The sequence below is a fragment of the Ictalurus furcatus genome, chromosome 17 (genome assembly GCF_023375685.1).
Source record: "Ictalurus furcatus strain D&B chromosome 17, Billie_1.0, whole genome shotgun sequence".
NCBI classification, from domain to species: Eukaryota; Metazoa; Chordata; class Actinopteri; order Siluriformes; family Ictaluridae; genus Ictalurus; species Ictalurus furcatus.
In genome coordinates this window covers 10,491,557-10,509,327 of record NC_071271.1, presented here as the reverse complement: position 1 = coordinate 10,509,327, position 17,771 = coordinate 10,491,557, and the positions used below count along the sequence as shown (strand labels likewise).

The 17,771-nt window shown below is 36.0% G+C and overlaps 1 protein-coding gene across 1 annotated transcript; it reads right to left on the bottom strand.

Moving 5' to 3' along the window:
- Positions 1-1,777: 1,777 nt before the first annotated feature.
- On the bottom strand, positions 1,778-16,919 carry LOC128620980 (alpha-2-macroglobulin). Its single transcript, XM_053646394.1, has 34 exons — positions 16,806-16,919; positions 15,614-15,794; positions 13,802-13,958; positions 13,640-13,692; positions 13,445-13,465; positions 13,135-13,300; positions 12,955-13,039; positions 12,657-12,768; positions 12,444-12,564; positions 12,176-12,285; positions 11,889-12,059; positions 11,531-11,764; positions 11,187-11,399; positions 10,921-11,070; positions 10,403-10,528; positions 10,092-10,182; positions 9,594-9,732; positions 9,213-9,438; positions 9,001-9,127; positions 8,782-8,903; positions 8,644-8,695; positions 8,431-8,514; positions 7,372-7,548; positions 7,192-7,267; positions 6,828-6,984; positions 6,655-6,729; positions 6,338-6,500; positions 5,096-5,286; positions 4,226-4,441; positions 3,740-3,861; positions 3,062-3,143; positions 2,281-2,349; positions 2,031-2,136; positions 1,778-1,951 (listed from the first exon to the last, which is right to left on the bottom strand). The coding sequence occupies exons 1-34, from the start codon at positions 16,901-16,903 to the stop codon at positions 1,911-1,913; spliced, it is 4,314 nt and encodes a 1,437-aa protein (XP_053502369.1). The 5' UTR covers positions 16,904-16,919; the 3' UTR covers positions 1,778-1,910.
- Between the last annotated feature and the right edge of the window lie 852 nt (positions 16,920-17,771).

Genomic DNA, 17,771 nt, shown 5'->3' with positions numbered 1-17,771 from the left:
TCAACTGTTGTAACAGTCTTTATCAATTATGCAAATACCACCATGTGGTAGTAGTGGATTTGGTTAGTCTTGGTAAACTTGCTACCTGTAAACAGTTTGAGCTCAGGGTTATCTCTGTGTTTTTATGACGGTAAGTTTGTCTTTGGTTTGTTTTATTCTTTTGTTTGTCTGCTTTGAGCATATTGTAATTGATTTTTTTTCTTGTGTTTTTGTTTTCTCCTTGTATGAGCTGAGTGCTTCCTGAGGCTGGGGGGAGTTCTTTGCTGCACCTTAGGCTTTACTTAACCAAGGGTCGTTATTATCCATCCATCCATCCATCTTCTATCGCTTACTCCTTTTCAGGGTCACGGGGAACCTGGAGCCTATCCCAGGGAGCATCGGGCACAAGGCGGAGTACACCCTGGACAGAGTGGGTCGTTATTATTGCTGTGTTTATTTGCAGTGAATTGTGGGTATGATTCTGATTAGCCTGCCCTTCATACAGGAAGCCTCAGTCCTCCTATGATTGTTAATTTCTTCTTGTGACTGTTTTATTGACCAATGCCTGACTGTGTTGGTAGCTGTTTATTTATTTATTTATTTATATATTTATTTATATATTTATTTATTTATTTAAATAATTCTTGGCCAGTATTTTTACGTTTTTTTGTATGGAAACCCATGCCTCTTGCCTGTTCTAAGTGGACCATATTTGGGTTATTTTCCCCATTTTCTCGGGGTGGCATAGTTGCTACGAGACGAGCCACACTTATATATATTATATATATATATATAATATCTCAGCAAAAAAGAAACGTCCTCACATTCAACTGCTTTTATTTCCAGCAAATTTATTAACGTGTGTAAATATTGTTATTAACATAAAAACATTCAACAACTGAGACATAGACTGAACAAGTTTCACAGATATTTGACGAGCAGAAATGGAATAATGAGTCCCTGAACAAGGGGGGGGGGGGGATCGATATCAAAAATAACAGTCAGTATGTGGTGTGTTCACCAGCTGCTTTAAGTACTACAGTGCATCTCATCATCATGGACCACACCAGATCGGTCAGTTCTTGCTGTGAGATGTTACTCCATTCTTCTCGATCCCGTCTTGGGGACACATGGTTACATGATATTTTCCGATGCAAGGACGATCAGCTGTCTTTCCTGTCTCCCTGTAGCACTGTCTTAACCGTCTTACATTACAGATATAGCAGTTTATTGCTCTGGTCATATCTGCAGTCCTCATGCCTCCCTGCAGCAGGACTATGGCATATTCATGCAGGTGAGCAGGAACCCTAGGCATCTTTCTTCTGGTGAGAAGTCTCTTTAGTGCCCTAAGTTATTGTAACTGTGACCTTAATTGTCCACTGCCTGTAAACTGTTCATGTCTTAAGGACTGCATCTGCAATAACTGTTTATGGTTCATTGAACAAGCATGAAAAACATTGTTTAAACCCTTTCCAATAATGATCTGTAAAGTTTATATGGATTTTACAAAATTATCTTTAAAATATAGTCTCCTGAAAAAGGGACATTTCTTATATATATATATATATATATATATATATATATATATATATATATATATATATATATATATATATATATACTTATCCTTATATAGACCTGACTGACCACCATGATGAAGTTTGAATGTCTTTTTAAAGATAGTCAGCCCATCTGCACTTATCCTCTCATTAATGCAAACTTCTGCCATGTCAACACATTTTCACATTTTTGCTTTATATATATATATATATATATATATATATATATATATATATATTAATATAAATATATATTTACCTATTAATAGAACTTGTTACTTATTTCTACAATGAAAATGTCTCTTGCATAAGGAAAAAACAGCACGCAGAAGATATCCAGAACTTTTCTGTGTTTAAGGAAGATCTGGAAGCTTACACACATGGGGATGTGTACTCCGTCTCAGACTGGTCACCTAAATGAAAGAGTCGGTAAGTGGAAGCAATACAGTCACAATAACAGAATTTAAATCTCACAACCCAGGGAAATCTTACTTGTTTGGTAGTAATCATAAACTTTGATCACAGCCGGCTTGAGATTCTTGATGGGAAGCACCTGTTTAATGTGCAGCTTGTAGCTGATAGGAATATTCCTTTGGAGCTGTTAGACATACACCAGTCATCATATTATAAACACACTACATCATATCTGTTTTTGTGTGTAATAAATAAAGCATACATTCTTGGACTGCACATACAGGCACAATGTGTAATATAGGTAAAGATTAATGCATTTTCCTCTTACCTTTTTTATATACACAATAATATGGTCATCTTTGGGATCAACTCGTTCCACCAAAATCTGGTTTTTCAGCTAAAAAAACAACAAAGTAATTATTCTGCATTAGTAAATGAAAGGAAATTCTCTTATATCATGTACTCTTTTAAGACACCTTGGATACGGGGAATACTGGGTTATAGTTTCTGTTTGTGTGTCTCTGTGCTATCAAATATCTATGATGAATGTATATATTTAATTACCTCTTTGAATAAGCTGATCAACTGCTATCCTTGATTATAGTTATATCCTTGATTATATTATTATGTATTTCCGTGTCAACATGACACAGGACTTATTTATTATTATGACTATGTGCTGTGTGTTTTGTTTAAATCTGTCTGACACCTGGACCAGTAGAAACCGTCCACGCACTGCTGTTATCAATGTGTATAAATACTCTTGGTTTGCACAAATAAAGTGGGATGTCTGTATGAGCATGCATGAAGTCAGTGTGTGTTCATTTTAAACCCCCCAGGCCTGAATGCTCCACGGTAAACCACACTTTCTAAAAGTTAATAAAAGTAATGGTAGAACAGGCTGGAAGGCATGATGGACGATCTGACAGGCATAATCTGAGATTCCTGAGATACATGGAAATCCAACAATTTGGTGTCAGAAGCTTGAACCGCATATACCAGATATATAAACATATATATATATATATAAATGAAATGGCAAACACACACACACAAATAACTGACATTTTATAATTTTTTAAGCATGTAAGCACGTAGCTAGTCCTTACTTCACCAGGATCTGCTGTGAACCCTGATAAGAGTTTTATGTCCACTATGATCATGTTAGTGCTGTTTAATGCCCCATTATATCTGAAAATTGAAAACAAACAAACAAAAAAGTAAGTATCAATTACTGTAACAAATATCAATAACTAGAGCAACAACACAGGTGAAAAACGATCAATAATATATCAGTAATTGTAAGGAGTCTGATGGCAGTGATTTTTCAGTCCTCTGACTTGAAACACATAGAAAAACTGTGGGGTGAATTGAAAAGGAGAGTCCACCAGCGTGGACCTCGAAATTTGAAGGATCTGGAGAGATTCTGTATGGAGGAATGGTCTCAGATCCCTTGCCATGTATTCTCCAACCTCATCAGGCAATAGAGGAGAAGACTCAGAGCTGTGATCTTGGCAAAGGGAGGTAGCACAAAGTATTGACTAAAAGGGTGCCAATAATTGTTGCACATCTATATTTAACAAAGATTTTTTTTATAAACCTGTGGATTGTTTGCAGGTGTTTGAGAACAGAGTAGTTTTTGTGAAATTTTTTTTAACAAAAAAAAAATCTAAAGGTTAAACAATATACAAAATTTCACAGCCTTCTTTGCTCATATTTACCAAGGGTGCCAATATTAATGAAGGGCACTGTATTACTTCAAAGATTTAGCATGCATTTATTCTTACGTGACAGAGAAATTTATGGCCAAAGATTGTCCGAATGATTTGGAGCAGTTTCCTTCAGTCATAGCCGTGATGCTCAGTGTACTGGGTTCAGTAGGTGTAGGGATATTGTAGAAAAGTGCTGTCTGCAAGTGGGGATAAAAGTGTGTTGTGTACATCAGTACTCACTTTCATTTTTAATTAAACATTATTAAAGATGCTACAAAAAATATTTGTGTAGAAAACTGGCATGTAGATGGTAAGGCATGTAGATTTGTACACTCCTAATATACAAAGGAAATTCAGTGTGGTTTTACACAGACATGAAGACAAGCATGCAGAATTATACATAAAACACACACACACAGATGTGTATAATTTTGAGCATCTAATTTTTTTTATGGATGAATGAAAACATTGAAAAATCTGAGTTAGGCTTGATAAGGTGAAGACAAAGAGTTATGTCAGGTCAGCAAGATAGATAACGCTCTTATCATGACTTAAAGATACCTGCACTGACACACAGGTGGAGCCCTTCACTTCAATGCTGTATTTGCCAGGAACATCCTGCAGTGATCTTTCTTGGTACAGTAACTTGTTGTTCTGGTTCACATCAAAGTTGTGACTGTGTCCATCTTCTGACTTTACAGTTACTGTGCTAGAGCCGTCTGAGCTGAACACTTTAGTGGAGTACAGAGCCAGAGCTTGGAGGGCCACAACTGTGTCCTGATTAAAAGAGGAGGAAAGCAATTACATTTTCAAAATTATATACATTGGTGCTTGAAAGTTTGTGAACCATTTAGAATTATAATGCAAGTCTTAAAAGTAGATAAAGAGAACCCATTTAAACCAATGAGACAAAAATATTATACTTGGTCGTTTATTTACATGGTCTACTTTTAGGAAAATCTGATGTTTTTATGTATGTATTTTTTTTTTTTTAACCATAGTCTGATTTAATTGAAACTTGACTAATAATAACAGATTAAATATTTTTTTAAAAATATAAATAATAAAAAAACAAATAAAATTAATAAATAAGTCTCTTTCTGAAATTTACAAGAAACAAAAGGCTAATTTTGGCCTTTTATTGTCTTTCGGTGACAGGGTAGAATGACCTGGTAGAATGACTATACTTCTCAGAGTGTCTTTAACTCTACAGTCATTGCTCTGCTGATTATTTAACAGTGAATTCTTAATACTTAGAAATTGGTGGGTTTTGGTCTACATTTTAACTATTGTTTGGTGTTTTGTGTGTGGTTTGGAAGTGTTGTATAGTCTGTGCATTTTGAGCTGGTTGTTCAGCCTCTTGTTGCAAGTTAAATTTGGAGACGGTGAAGTTGGAATTGAAATTAAATAAATGCCAATTAACTGAGTTACCTGTGTGGAGGAAAAGCCTCCATAGGGATTTTGCTGCTTCACTAGCCAGCTGACAATCCTATTAGCGTATCCCAAATCAGCTGTAGTGAGTTGACCTGCAGTGAGAACAGCTAGCAGCACGTAAGAACTGATTTCCACTGACAATGAGCTGGAGTCATCTGATGCTGACTGAGACCAGTGAAGCCGACCATCTAAAATTAAAAAGACACAAGATAATTAAGACTGGTTTTTTTTTTTTTTGTCTCAGCATGCTTAAAGCTGGGACTCCTCTTGGGCCACTAATTTTCACATCATCTACAGCACTCAAAATTATTTAGCCCTCTAAAATGGAAGGCATTACTGTGATGTGCATAAAATTTAGTGAACACATATTAACCAAAGCCTTTAAAACAGTCTATGTTCATTAATACATATTTGAGCTATATTGAGAAGAGCTTACAACTAATACGACAAACAAAAAATCTAATTCTCTCCACAAATGCCCATGTACAAAATTATTCAATCCACAAAGTCAGGTTTGTACCTAAACCGGAAAACATGAGATAGATTCATGCTTTCATAATAGTAAATAAACTTGATGAACAGAGCACTTGCTTGCTAATTAGCTAGCTACAAACTTGGAAGCTGTAAGACATGAATGTCTCAATAATGAGACATTCTAGAGACATTCTCTCTGCTGCCACAGTTCAACAAGCTACTCTTCTTTTAAATCCCACATGTTTACATTTTGCCATTGCCACTACTGTAATTGTGGCTGCCCCATGAGTTTTGGGTAATCCTATTCCGTCCTCCTATTGGTGGCTTTTAAACAAGTGTCATAGCAGCGGTCCCACGCTGAGGTTTTAGCTTTTCCTTGGCTGTCTTTGGTCACAGTGGCACTAAATGTGCTACAGGTGAGCGTCACATTATATGTTCTAAGATCTCAACTGCCAACCAAAAAATATATCCTTCTACTCAGAAATCATATCTTGCATCATAACTTTTAAATTATGAATTTAAATATGCCACTCAACTTGATACAAATGTCATTTTAAAATATTTTAGGTCTTCAGAAAAGCAGGAATTTGTCAATTTTTACAGTCTTGTGAGGGTTAAATAATTCTGAGTGTAACTGTATGTATGTTTTCAATCTTTACTTATCTTTTATAGTATATCAACTTACTAAATTAGGTAATGATGCCTCAACCATTAAGAAGCTTATTAATGCTATGTTTGTTACAAATTATTCTACTCCTTCCGTACCTCCAGCAATAGCAATGTTATCCAACTCTTTTAGCAGGTGCTCTCGAGTTTCATTTTCTCCAGCCAGACTGAAAGTGTAGGCCAACAGCGCAGTGGTGTAGGTGTTTGTCAGGTTACCGATTGAAGACTTCAGGCACAGCAGACTTTTACTCACAACAGGATCCTGCAATCAACGCATAAATAATGGTAAATAAGAAAACACAATAGTTTGGAATGTTTCAGGTACAGTTAGAGATTTATTATGACTTTTTCAGAGCCTCCCTACAGAATCCTATGTCATTTGAAAGCAAAAATTAAAAACTGTATCATGGTCTTACCTGGACTGTGTTTCCAAGTTCAAGGAATGATGCAGTGATGTAGGCAGTAATGGTCACATCATCATTTACACCACCCTGAAATACATGAAAATGATGCACACATAAAATTGAAATTCAATAGATTTACTCAGAAGTGTGTTGTCTAGTGTGGAAAGCCTTAGAACCAAACATACCTTCATTCTATTATTGAACAGACTTCCCTGTCGTATGAAACAGCCATCTGATCTCTGATTATTTATTAGCCATTGCTTTGCACTGTTAATGATTTCTGGATCAATAAAGATGTAACCTTGTGCTTTGCCGAAAGTCCTCAAGACAAAAGCAGTTAACCTGGTGATGGAGAATTATTTGTTTCTATAATTAAAATATATTTGTGGAACACTTCCCAGTATATATTCACAAAGTGTTAGAAAAAATAAGTTTTGGGTTTCTAAACATTTGCATAATTAATGCAAATTTTATTTTTGTGAAACAGTTAAATAAAAATTTTTTAAATTATTTTTTTGTATACTTCTGTGTGTCACATGAAGTTCTTACCATGTGTTCCCATCTCCCCTGCCAAATGTGCTATATGCACCATTAAAATGTTTATAGTTTAGCTGCCTCTGGTATCCTGTGTAAAGACAAATTATTGATTCTGATTACTTCAGCAAGAATATATTCAGAATGGCTATTGTTGATTAAAAAGATTAAAAATAGAAATATAATCTCACTGACCACTCTTAAGGAAACCAGTAGCCCTCTCACGGATAGCTGTGGTGAGCTGCTCAGTGTTCTCTAGATACTGAAGAATGTAGATATTGGGGGCGAGGAGAGCAATGTTTTGTTCTCCACAGCCATATGGCATCCTTAGCAGTCCATCCAGATTTTTTAATGCACGGCCAAGTATATCTCCTACAAACAAACAAATAAAATAAAATAATAAATAATAATAATAACAAAATAATATGCTTTCCTTTACTGAGAAAAATACATTGTTTGCCTGACATTTTTTTTTATTATTAATAAACAATTTAAACCATACAACAAGTATACCACAAAAAAGCCAAACAAGAATTAATCTACTAGATATTGCTTCATGTGTTGTAATGTTCTGCTGTCTTATATTCTGTACTAACAGAGGAGTTACTTTTGGGACTAGTAGTCTTGTAAGTGCTTAATACAGCTGTCTTGCATATAGAGATAGACTCTGTTCTCTCAGTGGCAGCTTCTCATTGTCTAAACATGATTAATGAGCTAGTGGAGAGTGCTGATAGCTTACATTTTGGTTCATTTGCTATTTGGTTTGGTTTGGTTTCACACAAATGTTGGCTGAGGGGCATGTAGAACACACATGTACTTGTACAGTTCATTCATTTGTCAGAAGTGTGGCGATGGAAAAATGTAAACAAATTTTTACCAAGTGCAGGCCAAAATTGCAAAAATCACCTGAGCATGGTGTCTGCTCTAAATAAATGATTAGCTAATTACATAAAGTCCTAGTTTAAAAGATTTTGGATACCACATAAGCTCTTTGTTTTCTCTTTATCGGTCCAAATATCCAGAACTCACAGCAGAGCACAGTCTGTACAGTCAAAGTACAGGTCCCAGGATGGAACCCTGGGGAACCCCAGAAGTGACAGTCATGATTGAGGAAAAGTGGTTGCCTATGTTGACATGAAATTACTTGGTAGTATTTTCACCACTACCAATAATACATTCTAACCCCAACCATCATGATATATAAGAATTGTACCATTAAGTACAAATTTTTAGTCCTAATCTTTTCTCTCTTACCAAGTACTGAAACAGAAACTCGTGCTGATCCCTCTATTACATCCTCAGGCAGAGTCAGCTCCAGTTGCTCTAAAACACTGTTGCCTATAAGTGAAAAGAAAGACATCTCTGTCTTTACTGAACAGTACACTACTGTTGGCACCAGTTTTACATAAGCATTGTACTGTAAACAATTAGAAAAAAAAATCAGCTGTTCATATGTGCAAGTCTAACCTTGTGGGCATAATAACCAGCTTTGGCTCTTTGTCTTTTCAGTTCCTTCAGCCTACATGGGGTTAAATTGTTATTAAATCATAGTAATAATTAGGCTAAGCATATATTTTCTTTTTGGACTGTTTTCAAGACACCGACCTGCACAATCAGACTTCGTGTAACTGTGTCAATACGGCCTCTCTCTGGAACACTCACAATCTCATTATCACACACCGTCTGGGATTGTTCTGCCTCTGCACTCACTGTCACATTCAAGACTCCTGCAGCATAATAACAAACTCCTCAATGCTCCACAATGTAATGCAATAGACGTATTAGATATAAATATGTCTCAACTGAAGAAGTTCTAAGTCTCACCAAGCACGGTGGGAATCAGAGTCCATTTGAAGGTTTTTCTGCCATTTGCACACAGGCAGGATGAATACTCGCCATCAGAAGAGAGTTCCAGAGTGTAGTCTGAGGAAGGAGCCGGGGTCAGTTTAACCTGTCGATGAGGCACAGGTGATTAATTTACTGTGCATCTCAATTGTTACAACATTTGTGAAGATACAATCTTAGCCTTACAGTACCATAATACATTTGGAAAGATAATTGAAGACCGTGGCCTTCAGCTCAAAAACTTCTCCCCGGATAATGGAATGCGGCAACGAGAGCTCCAGGAAGAAGGGCTGAAATACAGTGAGCTGAACAGGAGGAGCCAGTCCCAGACCCCTAGAGGACACGCAGAAAGTTTCTGTCTCCCAAGTAGTGATGGTGTCAGGAACAGTGACCGGAAGCTGTGCTGATCCAGAGTCCCTGTGGAAAAGAATAACTGACACTGATCTTTCTATATCATCAGATGGAAGCATTATTCAGTATATTATAGTTAATTTGATTGCAAAATGGTACAGCACACAAGGGTACATTTAAAAAGTAAAATAAAATAAAAAGTAATATGCTGCTTCACTAACCCAACTTCAAGAAGTTGCCATATCCAAGTTTCTGGAAAGAATTTGCGAACTGTCTCAATAGGTTCATGATTTGGTACATACTCTCCTAACGCCAGCGGCACCGCGAAACGCAAATTGTCAACATGTGTCCTGTATGAAACTGCAAATCAGCAAAAAATCAACAATTAACAGAAGTCATACAATACCTGTTTTATCTCTGAGAACTATGTATGTACATGAAAGCTTATTATGTGTATCTTATCAGTACCCATTGGGTATTGGATTTAATTGTACTGCAAGTGTTCAGGATGAGATATTTTACACAATGCATAAATATATCCATATGTTTATCTAACTTATAACAATAAACTCCATAGGAAACACTACATATTTTATAACTTGATTATAACATATAATAAACTTAATTACTAGATTAATGCATTATATTATTATTATAACAAGAATGAGAAATTTCACTTTTTACTGAACAATAATATTTGAATAAGGGCCTGGATGTACCATAAAAATCACGCTGATACTGCACGCCTTTGTACATCAAACAGTGAGGTTGTCTTACAGCCAAATTTGTTGCCATCTTCAACCCCACACCCTGTCAGATGATAATAAGTCATAGTGTCATCACTGTAGTACATCACTGAACAGTGAACCAGGTAGTTTCAAATAAAATTAAAAATTTACTCCAAGTGTTAAATAAAAAGTATATTGGTATTTTCATTCTTGATTTGTTTTCCTAATTTAGTAACATTTAAACATTACATAAAACTTATATAACTAATTATGCTGCATTTTACATACAGTCAGTCTGTTACCTTTAACGTATTGTAAACATGGTCACTCTGTACATCCCGTCGGGGTCTGACATGCAAGCACTCCAGTTCATCTTCAACTCCATAGGGATAATTTGACACTGATGTCACTGGCAACAATTTAAATATCTACAGAACATATAATCAAAAAAATTTTAATTAATTTAATTTCCTATAATTTCCGGTATGTCTTATAACATACCTATGGACAGTAAACTCTGTGACCTGTATATGTTAGTTTAGTGCATGTAAGATTTTATTAACATGAGAGAAGAGATGTAAAATAGTTTTAATCACACACTGAATACCAGATGAATCACTGGAGGTCTCAGTCTCCACTGATCTCTCACAATGGAAATGAAGTATGTGCAGCCTAATGCTTAGACATCAAAACTGATGAGTCCCTCAGCATTTCTATCCTAGAGAATTAGTTCCTGAATCCTCCTAACACTAGAAAACAAGCTAAAAGTTTTGTTGAAATTAGACATTACAATCACAAGTTCAGTACATTGTAATTTCACCTTGTCAGTATTTAGGCGTCCTCCAGACTCTAAGATGAACACACTCTGATCAACAACACTGAGGCCACACAGTGAACCAGGATGAGCCTTGAGCTTGAGAGTGTTTTTCTCACCAGGAACTGCTTTAGAGGGAGAGAACTGTAGCGAAACCTGGAGTTCATGATGAAAACAAGTTTGGACAGGTTTAGCAGTTTCATCGCTAAAAACAAGGCAGTCAGACTAATTGATTACTTGTAAAAAGTTAATAATGATAAAGCTAGCATTACCTTATTTCCAAAGCATTTTTCCACATCAAAATTCTTGTTAGCAGCGATGATGTTCTCACTGGGAAGGACAGAGTACACCACAACCTGCACTACAGGAGCCAGCTCAGGAACAATAGATAGTTTGAATGAGATTTTTCCTTTTCTGACATCTGTAGAGGCTTCCACTTCAACTTCCTCATGCCCATGATGAACTATGATTCCTTTAGATAAGACCTGAACCAAGAGGCAAAATATATGATAATTGTCCAGTGAATTATATTTAGAGCTACTGCAATGCAGGTAATGCAGGTGGCAGGTGATGATGCAACTGTCTCTATTAACAAAATTTCACTGCATGTACTTACCATGTATATAAGATCAATGCTGTAATTTTCAGTAGTTTCCCCAACAATATAGTAGTTAATGGTTATGGGAATTTCAGCACCACACTTAAATGGTTCCTCTGAGCTCTCTATTGACAATTCACTGTACACTGGACTGTAAGGTGTGGCAGGTTGGAGCAGATGTATACGTGCTTCAGCATTTGAAAAGAATGGTGTTTTGTATGCATGGTATTTTTCCTCTGGATAGACACTTGCCTAGATAACAGTGACACAAGGCACAATAATAACAATAAAAATTTGCTTAACTTCAAGTCAATGTGCTGATAATTGATTTATTGTTCTTTCTTTTCTTTGCTTTGCTTATGTTGTCATACCATACCCTCAATATTATCTCTGTTGTAGGATGTTCAGGTGAGGCAACTGAGAAGTTTGCCAATCCATTGCTATCTGTAGTAAGATTAAGTAGTAACTTCTGAGACCACCGTTCACCTTCTGAAAGATACACCTTCTTGTTAGGAATTGGTGTTCCACTGAAGGTAGTAACTTTAATCTGTTGATCAGGGAAAGAAGAATTATTGTCAGGGTACTGTCAAACATCATTAACATAAAATAAATAGCAATAGGCAAACCAAGTTTGAAGCAAAAAACAACAAACAAAAAACCTACTCTTCCTTCTATAACTTTTCCCCGTTCAAAGTTTTTAGGCGAATCAAGGATTTCCACTTTACCAATTTGGAAAGAAAGTTTTATCTTAACAGATTTCACCATGGAAATATCTAAACAAGAAGAAAAAAAAATGCAGTTTGTTATGAAATATAAATGACAATTGCATTCAAGTATAATAGTAAGTATAAAGTATAGCGTTAGGATTCAGTCTGCTTGTAGTAATGGCTTCTTTGTTATCTTTGTTTTAAGGGATCTGTTACTGACTCACCTGTTCCTTCCTCTTTGAGTGTAGTGGTAGCTTGAAGCTGATCCTCAAATTTATGTTCAAACTCAGTATTCATGAAGGTTGACACATTAATGATAAGAAATGCACAGCCTGTCTGACTCATCTATGGAAACACCCAAAAACAAATTGTGAGAATTATTTCACTAAAGAGAGAAAGAAACATTTTTGTCTGTTAATAATGTGATACATATATACCTCCACAGTTTCACTCAGACAGGGTGAAATCATCAGGTCCTCGTAATAATACCTAAATCTCCGGCACACCTGCACCACTGCTTGACCAGGCACTGGTTGTCCATAAGTGTACCTTCATAGAATTTCAATACATTATACATAAATCATAGTATGTATGATACAGCATGAGAGATAAATATCATATACACATATACTAGATATTCAGTTGTGTCAACACTATGCAATGCATTAAAAAAAATTTTTTTTTAATTTTAAGACTTTTTTTTTCTCAGTGTTTGAGGAAAAAAAAAAACCTTACTTTCCACAAACTTCCATCTTCAGTTCCTCTTCATCAACGCTGTGTTCTTCTGGTGCTTTTAATGTAACCTCAAACTTGGGTAAAACTAAAAGTCAAATCCAGTTTATTATTACAGTGAATTAAGTTTGCTTACATCTCTATAAACAGTTAAAGTATTCCAATTTTACTAATGTCACTTACCATACTTTTCCACCTTAAATTGGTGTGTGACCAACCTATTTCCAGTGTCAGCAATTACATTATAATATCCCTCTGGAGCCTCAGCATTTAGCTCATGAGAAAGCTGCAATATCAGACCTGTCGAGTACACATTCGTCCACTGACCAATCCTGTTCTGGTGATTATCCTGTTTGGATCCACAACAAATATCTACAATTAGTTCAGTGTTGTGAAGACATTGAGGAAGCATTACACAATGCTTATAGACAAAAGCATACAAATGAACAAGGGTGTCATAAAATATGTAACCCTGTGTATGATTCCACCTTACCTGAAGACTCACTGTGCTGTACTGTGGAGTATAAAACAATGATAATCAAACCATGATACATTGCACATTATAAGCAAGAAAGCTATAGTTTATTCGATGGAAATTTAGTCTGTGCTTATTTAAATGACAATTCAGTGCCCTGGTGTGCCGTTAAATAGGAGGCCTTTATATATTTACATAAAACTCTCCTCTTACCTTTTGTTCAAGTGGGATTAAATTAGAATCCATAGAGACAATTCTGAAATTCACTGTGGAAAAACAAGAGTAGTGTGAGGTTTTGAGTGGCACCATCAGTAACAATGAAATTTTCATATAGTTCAAATGAAACTAGAGAGGCATATTGCAGGAATGAATCACCTGTTTGGCCTGGATTGTAGATGGGTTTATCAGTCTGAATAAAAACCAGTGTGTCATAGGATTTAAACATCACTTTCCTTTTCTCTGTCATCTTAAAACTTTCACCGTTGACTTCCACTTTGATCTCCTGCACTGATTCACCCACAACCTGTGGAGCCTGTAGAGTTGTAATCCATGTTAAACTATGTCAATCATTATTCTTCTGGATGCCTATATATATATATATATATATATATATATATAGGCATTCAGCAGAATAATGGTTGACATGACATATACATACATACACACTGATCAGTCATAACATTGTCATAAACCAGCTGCATAATAATACTAATATTGTGTAGGTCCCGCTTGTGCCACCAAAACAGATCTTACCCGTCGAGGCATGGACTACACAAGACCTCTGAAGGTGTGCTGTGGTATCTGCACCAAGATATTAGCAGCAGATCCTTTAAGTCCTGTAAGTAGTGAGATGGGGCCTCCATGGATCAGACTTTTTGTTCAGCACATCCCACAGATGCGTGATCGGATTGAGATCTGGGGAATTTGGAGGCTAAGTCAACATCTTGAACACTTTGTCAAGTTACTCAAACCATTCCTGAACAATTTTTGCAGTGTGGCAAGGCACATTATCCTGCCATTAGGGAATACCGTTGCCATGAAGAGGTGTACTTGGTCTGCAACAATGTTTAGATAGGTGGTACGTGCCAAAGTAGCATCTGCATGAATGTCAGGACCCAAGGTTTCCTACAAGAACATTGCCCAGAGCATCACGCTTCCTCCGCTGTCTTGCCGTCTTCCTGTAATGCACCCTGGTGCTATCTCTTCCCCAGGCACCCGACTGTCCAAATGATGTAAAAGAAAATGTGATTCATCAGACCAGGCCACCGTCTTCCATTCCTGTTCTGGTGCTCACATGCATATTGTAGGCACACAGGCACACAGCAAACTGCAATGCACTGTGTGTCAGACACCTTTCTATCATATCCAGCATGAACTTTTTCAGCAATTTGTGCTACAGTAGCTCTTCTGTGGGATCAGACCAGTTTGGCTAGTCTTCACTCCCACACTCATCAGTGAGCCTTGGGGGCCCATGATCTTGTCACCAGTTCAAGCTTTTCCTTCCTTTGATCACTTTTGGTGGGTACTAACCACTGCATACCAGGAACACCCCACAAGACCTGTTGTTTTGGAAATGGTCCGACCCAATTGTCTAGCCATCGCAGTTTGGCCCGTCAAAGTCGATCAGATCCTTACACTTGCCCATTTTTCCTGCTGCCAACAAATCAACTTCGAGAACTGACTGTTCATTTGCTGCCTAATATATCCCACACCTTGACAGTAGCTATTGTAACAAGATAATCAATGTTATTCACTTCACCGACCGTGGTTTTAATGGTATGGTTTAATTATATATATATATATATATATATATATATATATATATATATATATATATATAATGTGGACACCTGCCCTTCACACCCCAAACTGTTGCCACAAAGTTGGAAGCAACTGTAGCATTACGATTTTCAGCATACGGGTCAGCATCGTGACAATAAGCTGTGAACATATTACTTCAAGAAGACATGGTTTGCCAAGGTTGGTGTGGAAGAACTCGAGCAACCTATACATAGCCCTAACCTCAACCCCACTGCAAACCTTTCAAACTTTAGAACTAGAACAATGACTGCACCCCACTAAATATTGAATCAGATGTTCAAAAAGCACATATGGGTGTGATGGTGAGGTGTCCACAAACTTTAAGTTAATAAAGTGTAAATAAAGTGTAGATATGGGATTTCTGACCATAAAATGAGAGCAGTAGTGAATCTCCTTTTCCACTGTCTCTTGTAAAAGAGTTCTGTTCTGGTTGTCGTGAACCAGATAAATGTTCATTTGCAGAGTCTCATTGGGCTTCAGAAGACTCACACAGAAATTTGCATCAGAGCCAGACTCGATCACTGCAGGAAATGTCACCATGAAATATCTAAGCACAAAAATGAAGGTTTAAGATGATTTGCAATTCAGTGAAAAATGGAGAAGGGTTATGTAAGTTAACGATTGTAGCCAGATCACAGCAACTGTTTGAGTAAACTCTTAGCTGACCTTACACAACTCAGCTCAACAATCAATACTATTGAAAAAGTATATACATGGTGACTAAAAGTACACTGACCTAAGTACTTATCTGCAGTTTGCAATCAATGTTATTGTTGTGTAAGATCTGTGTAAGATGTTTAAACATTCACAAATATATAATATGATGCAGAAAAACATAAGTACCAATGTGCAATGGTGTTTTGTAAGAGCTTGAAACATGAACCATTTCTTAATGCAACAGTACTGATGGTGTTTGATATTGTGACAAATGTGAATGAAGAATTTGTTTAGTGTATGTGTTATTTCTTTTGTACCCTGAATATTTAGAGAGCTGATTCATGTTTTTATGTTTTAAACATTTTATGAAAATACTTTCAAAGCCATAGGCAAAATTATATGTAAGTTAAATTAATCTAAATGTGTTCATAATAGAAGTTCACTAAATTATTAAATTGTTAAACCATTACTTTTACAATTAAAAACCTCTTCATCTTGAAGTTTTATTTGCAGTGTGTATTTCAAGTCATTTTTTATGTGTTAGCACAATCTGCCGCTACATACTCCCAGGTTGAACTAGATGCTGGAGCCCTGTAGCTTATTATGTATTGTGGGTCCTTCCCAGCTGGCCTGCTACCTATCTCCATTTTAGTTGCTTTTTTCTCATTTATTTGTTTAATCCAAAATGCAAATACTCATATAAAAAAACATCTTATAAAATTTTTCATAGAAACAATTTTAAAAAATAATATAATTTTTTTTTTTTTAACATATAAGTATATTTTACACAGTGGCTGAGCAATCTGTGATTAAACGATAAAACTACATCATAGTTTGCATCAAATGATGTTTTATAAAAGATAAAACTACATTATATGATGTAATATTGTATGATACTTACGGTCCTGAGGTTTGTCCATAGACAGAGAGAAAGAGGAAGCAGGCTAATAGTAGCCTTATCCTTATGTGGACCCGACCAACCACCATGATGAAGTCCATCACCAGTGCCAAGCTGTAAAGTTCAAATGCCTTTTTAAAGTGGTCAGCACATCTGCTCTCATCCTCTCTTTAATGATTAACCACTTTGAGCAATCTGACTACATTGCAAACTGCTGCCATTAGCAAAAACATGTAACCGGTTTCACAATAGTATGTGATATGTGAGATACAAAATAGGCAGATGGCAGTCTAAATAAAATAAGACCTATAACCTTTTCTCTCATTCATTTGCCACAGACTAGCCAATTAATACATGTATCATTAATGACAATATATTTCACTACAATAAAAAAGAACTATATAACACCTTCTGTCTGTTGATTCAATAATGACAACACTTCATAGGTAACAGTATAAAATATAAAGAATGAGTCATTAAAATAATCACTCCAGACAATGTAATTAAGCATCAATAATTGGATACTTATATAGCATGGATTATGTTTTATTCAAATTATAAAATAGACATGTTCAAATACATGAATCATGACTGGTATGTTTTTGCACAAAAATGTTAACTGTGTGAGATGAGACACAGTTAACATTACAACATTTTAAGAGTGTGGTAGAGAGATTTATTGTTCAGTTGTGTTCAGAATTTGCTCTTAGCGCCATTTGTCTCATACTGTTTACTTACAGTAAACATACGGTCACTAACCTATTTCTCTTGGCTTCAGGTAAACATGTCACCCACAGAGTAACAGCCTTGATCTTTAGATAGTTTAACAGAAAATGGCGATTTAGGACTAATACTGACAAGTTGAAATAAGAAGGTGATGTGAAACAGCTGAGGCAATGTCTCTCAGATGTCACTGTCTTAAAAACCGTCATGAGTCTGTAATGGATATCCTGACATGGGCTCGGGAAT

Bases quoted from the DNA above. Each gene is read 5' to 3' on its own strand.
- LOC128620980 (XM_053646394.1), bottom strand. From the start codon at position 16,903: ATGGACTTCATCATGGTGGTTGGTCGGGTCCACATAAGGATAAGGCTA. The intron at 7,268-7,371 runs GTCAGTGAGATT...GTCTTTACACAG, and splicing joins TACTGGTTTCCTTAAGAGTG to GATACCAGAGGCAGCTAAAC. The intron at 6,985-7,191 runs GTAAGAACTTCA...CTCCATCACCAG, and splicing joins AGGGGAGATGGGAACACATG to GTTAACTGCTTTTGTCTTGA.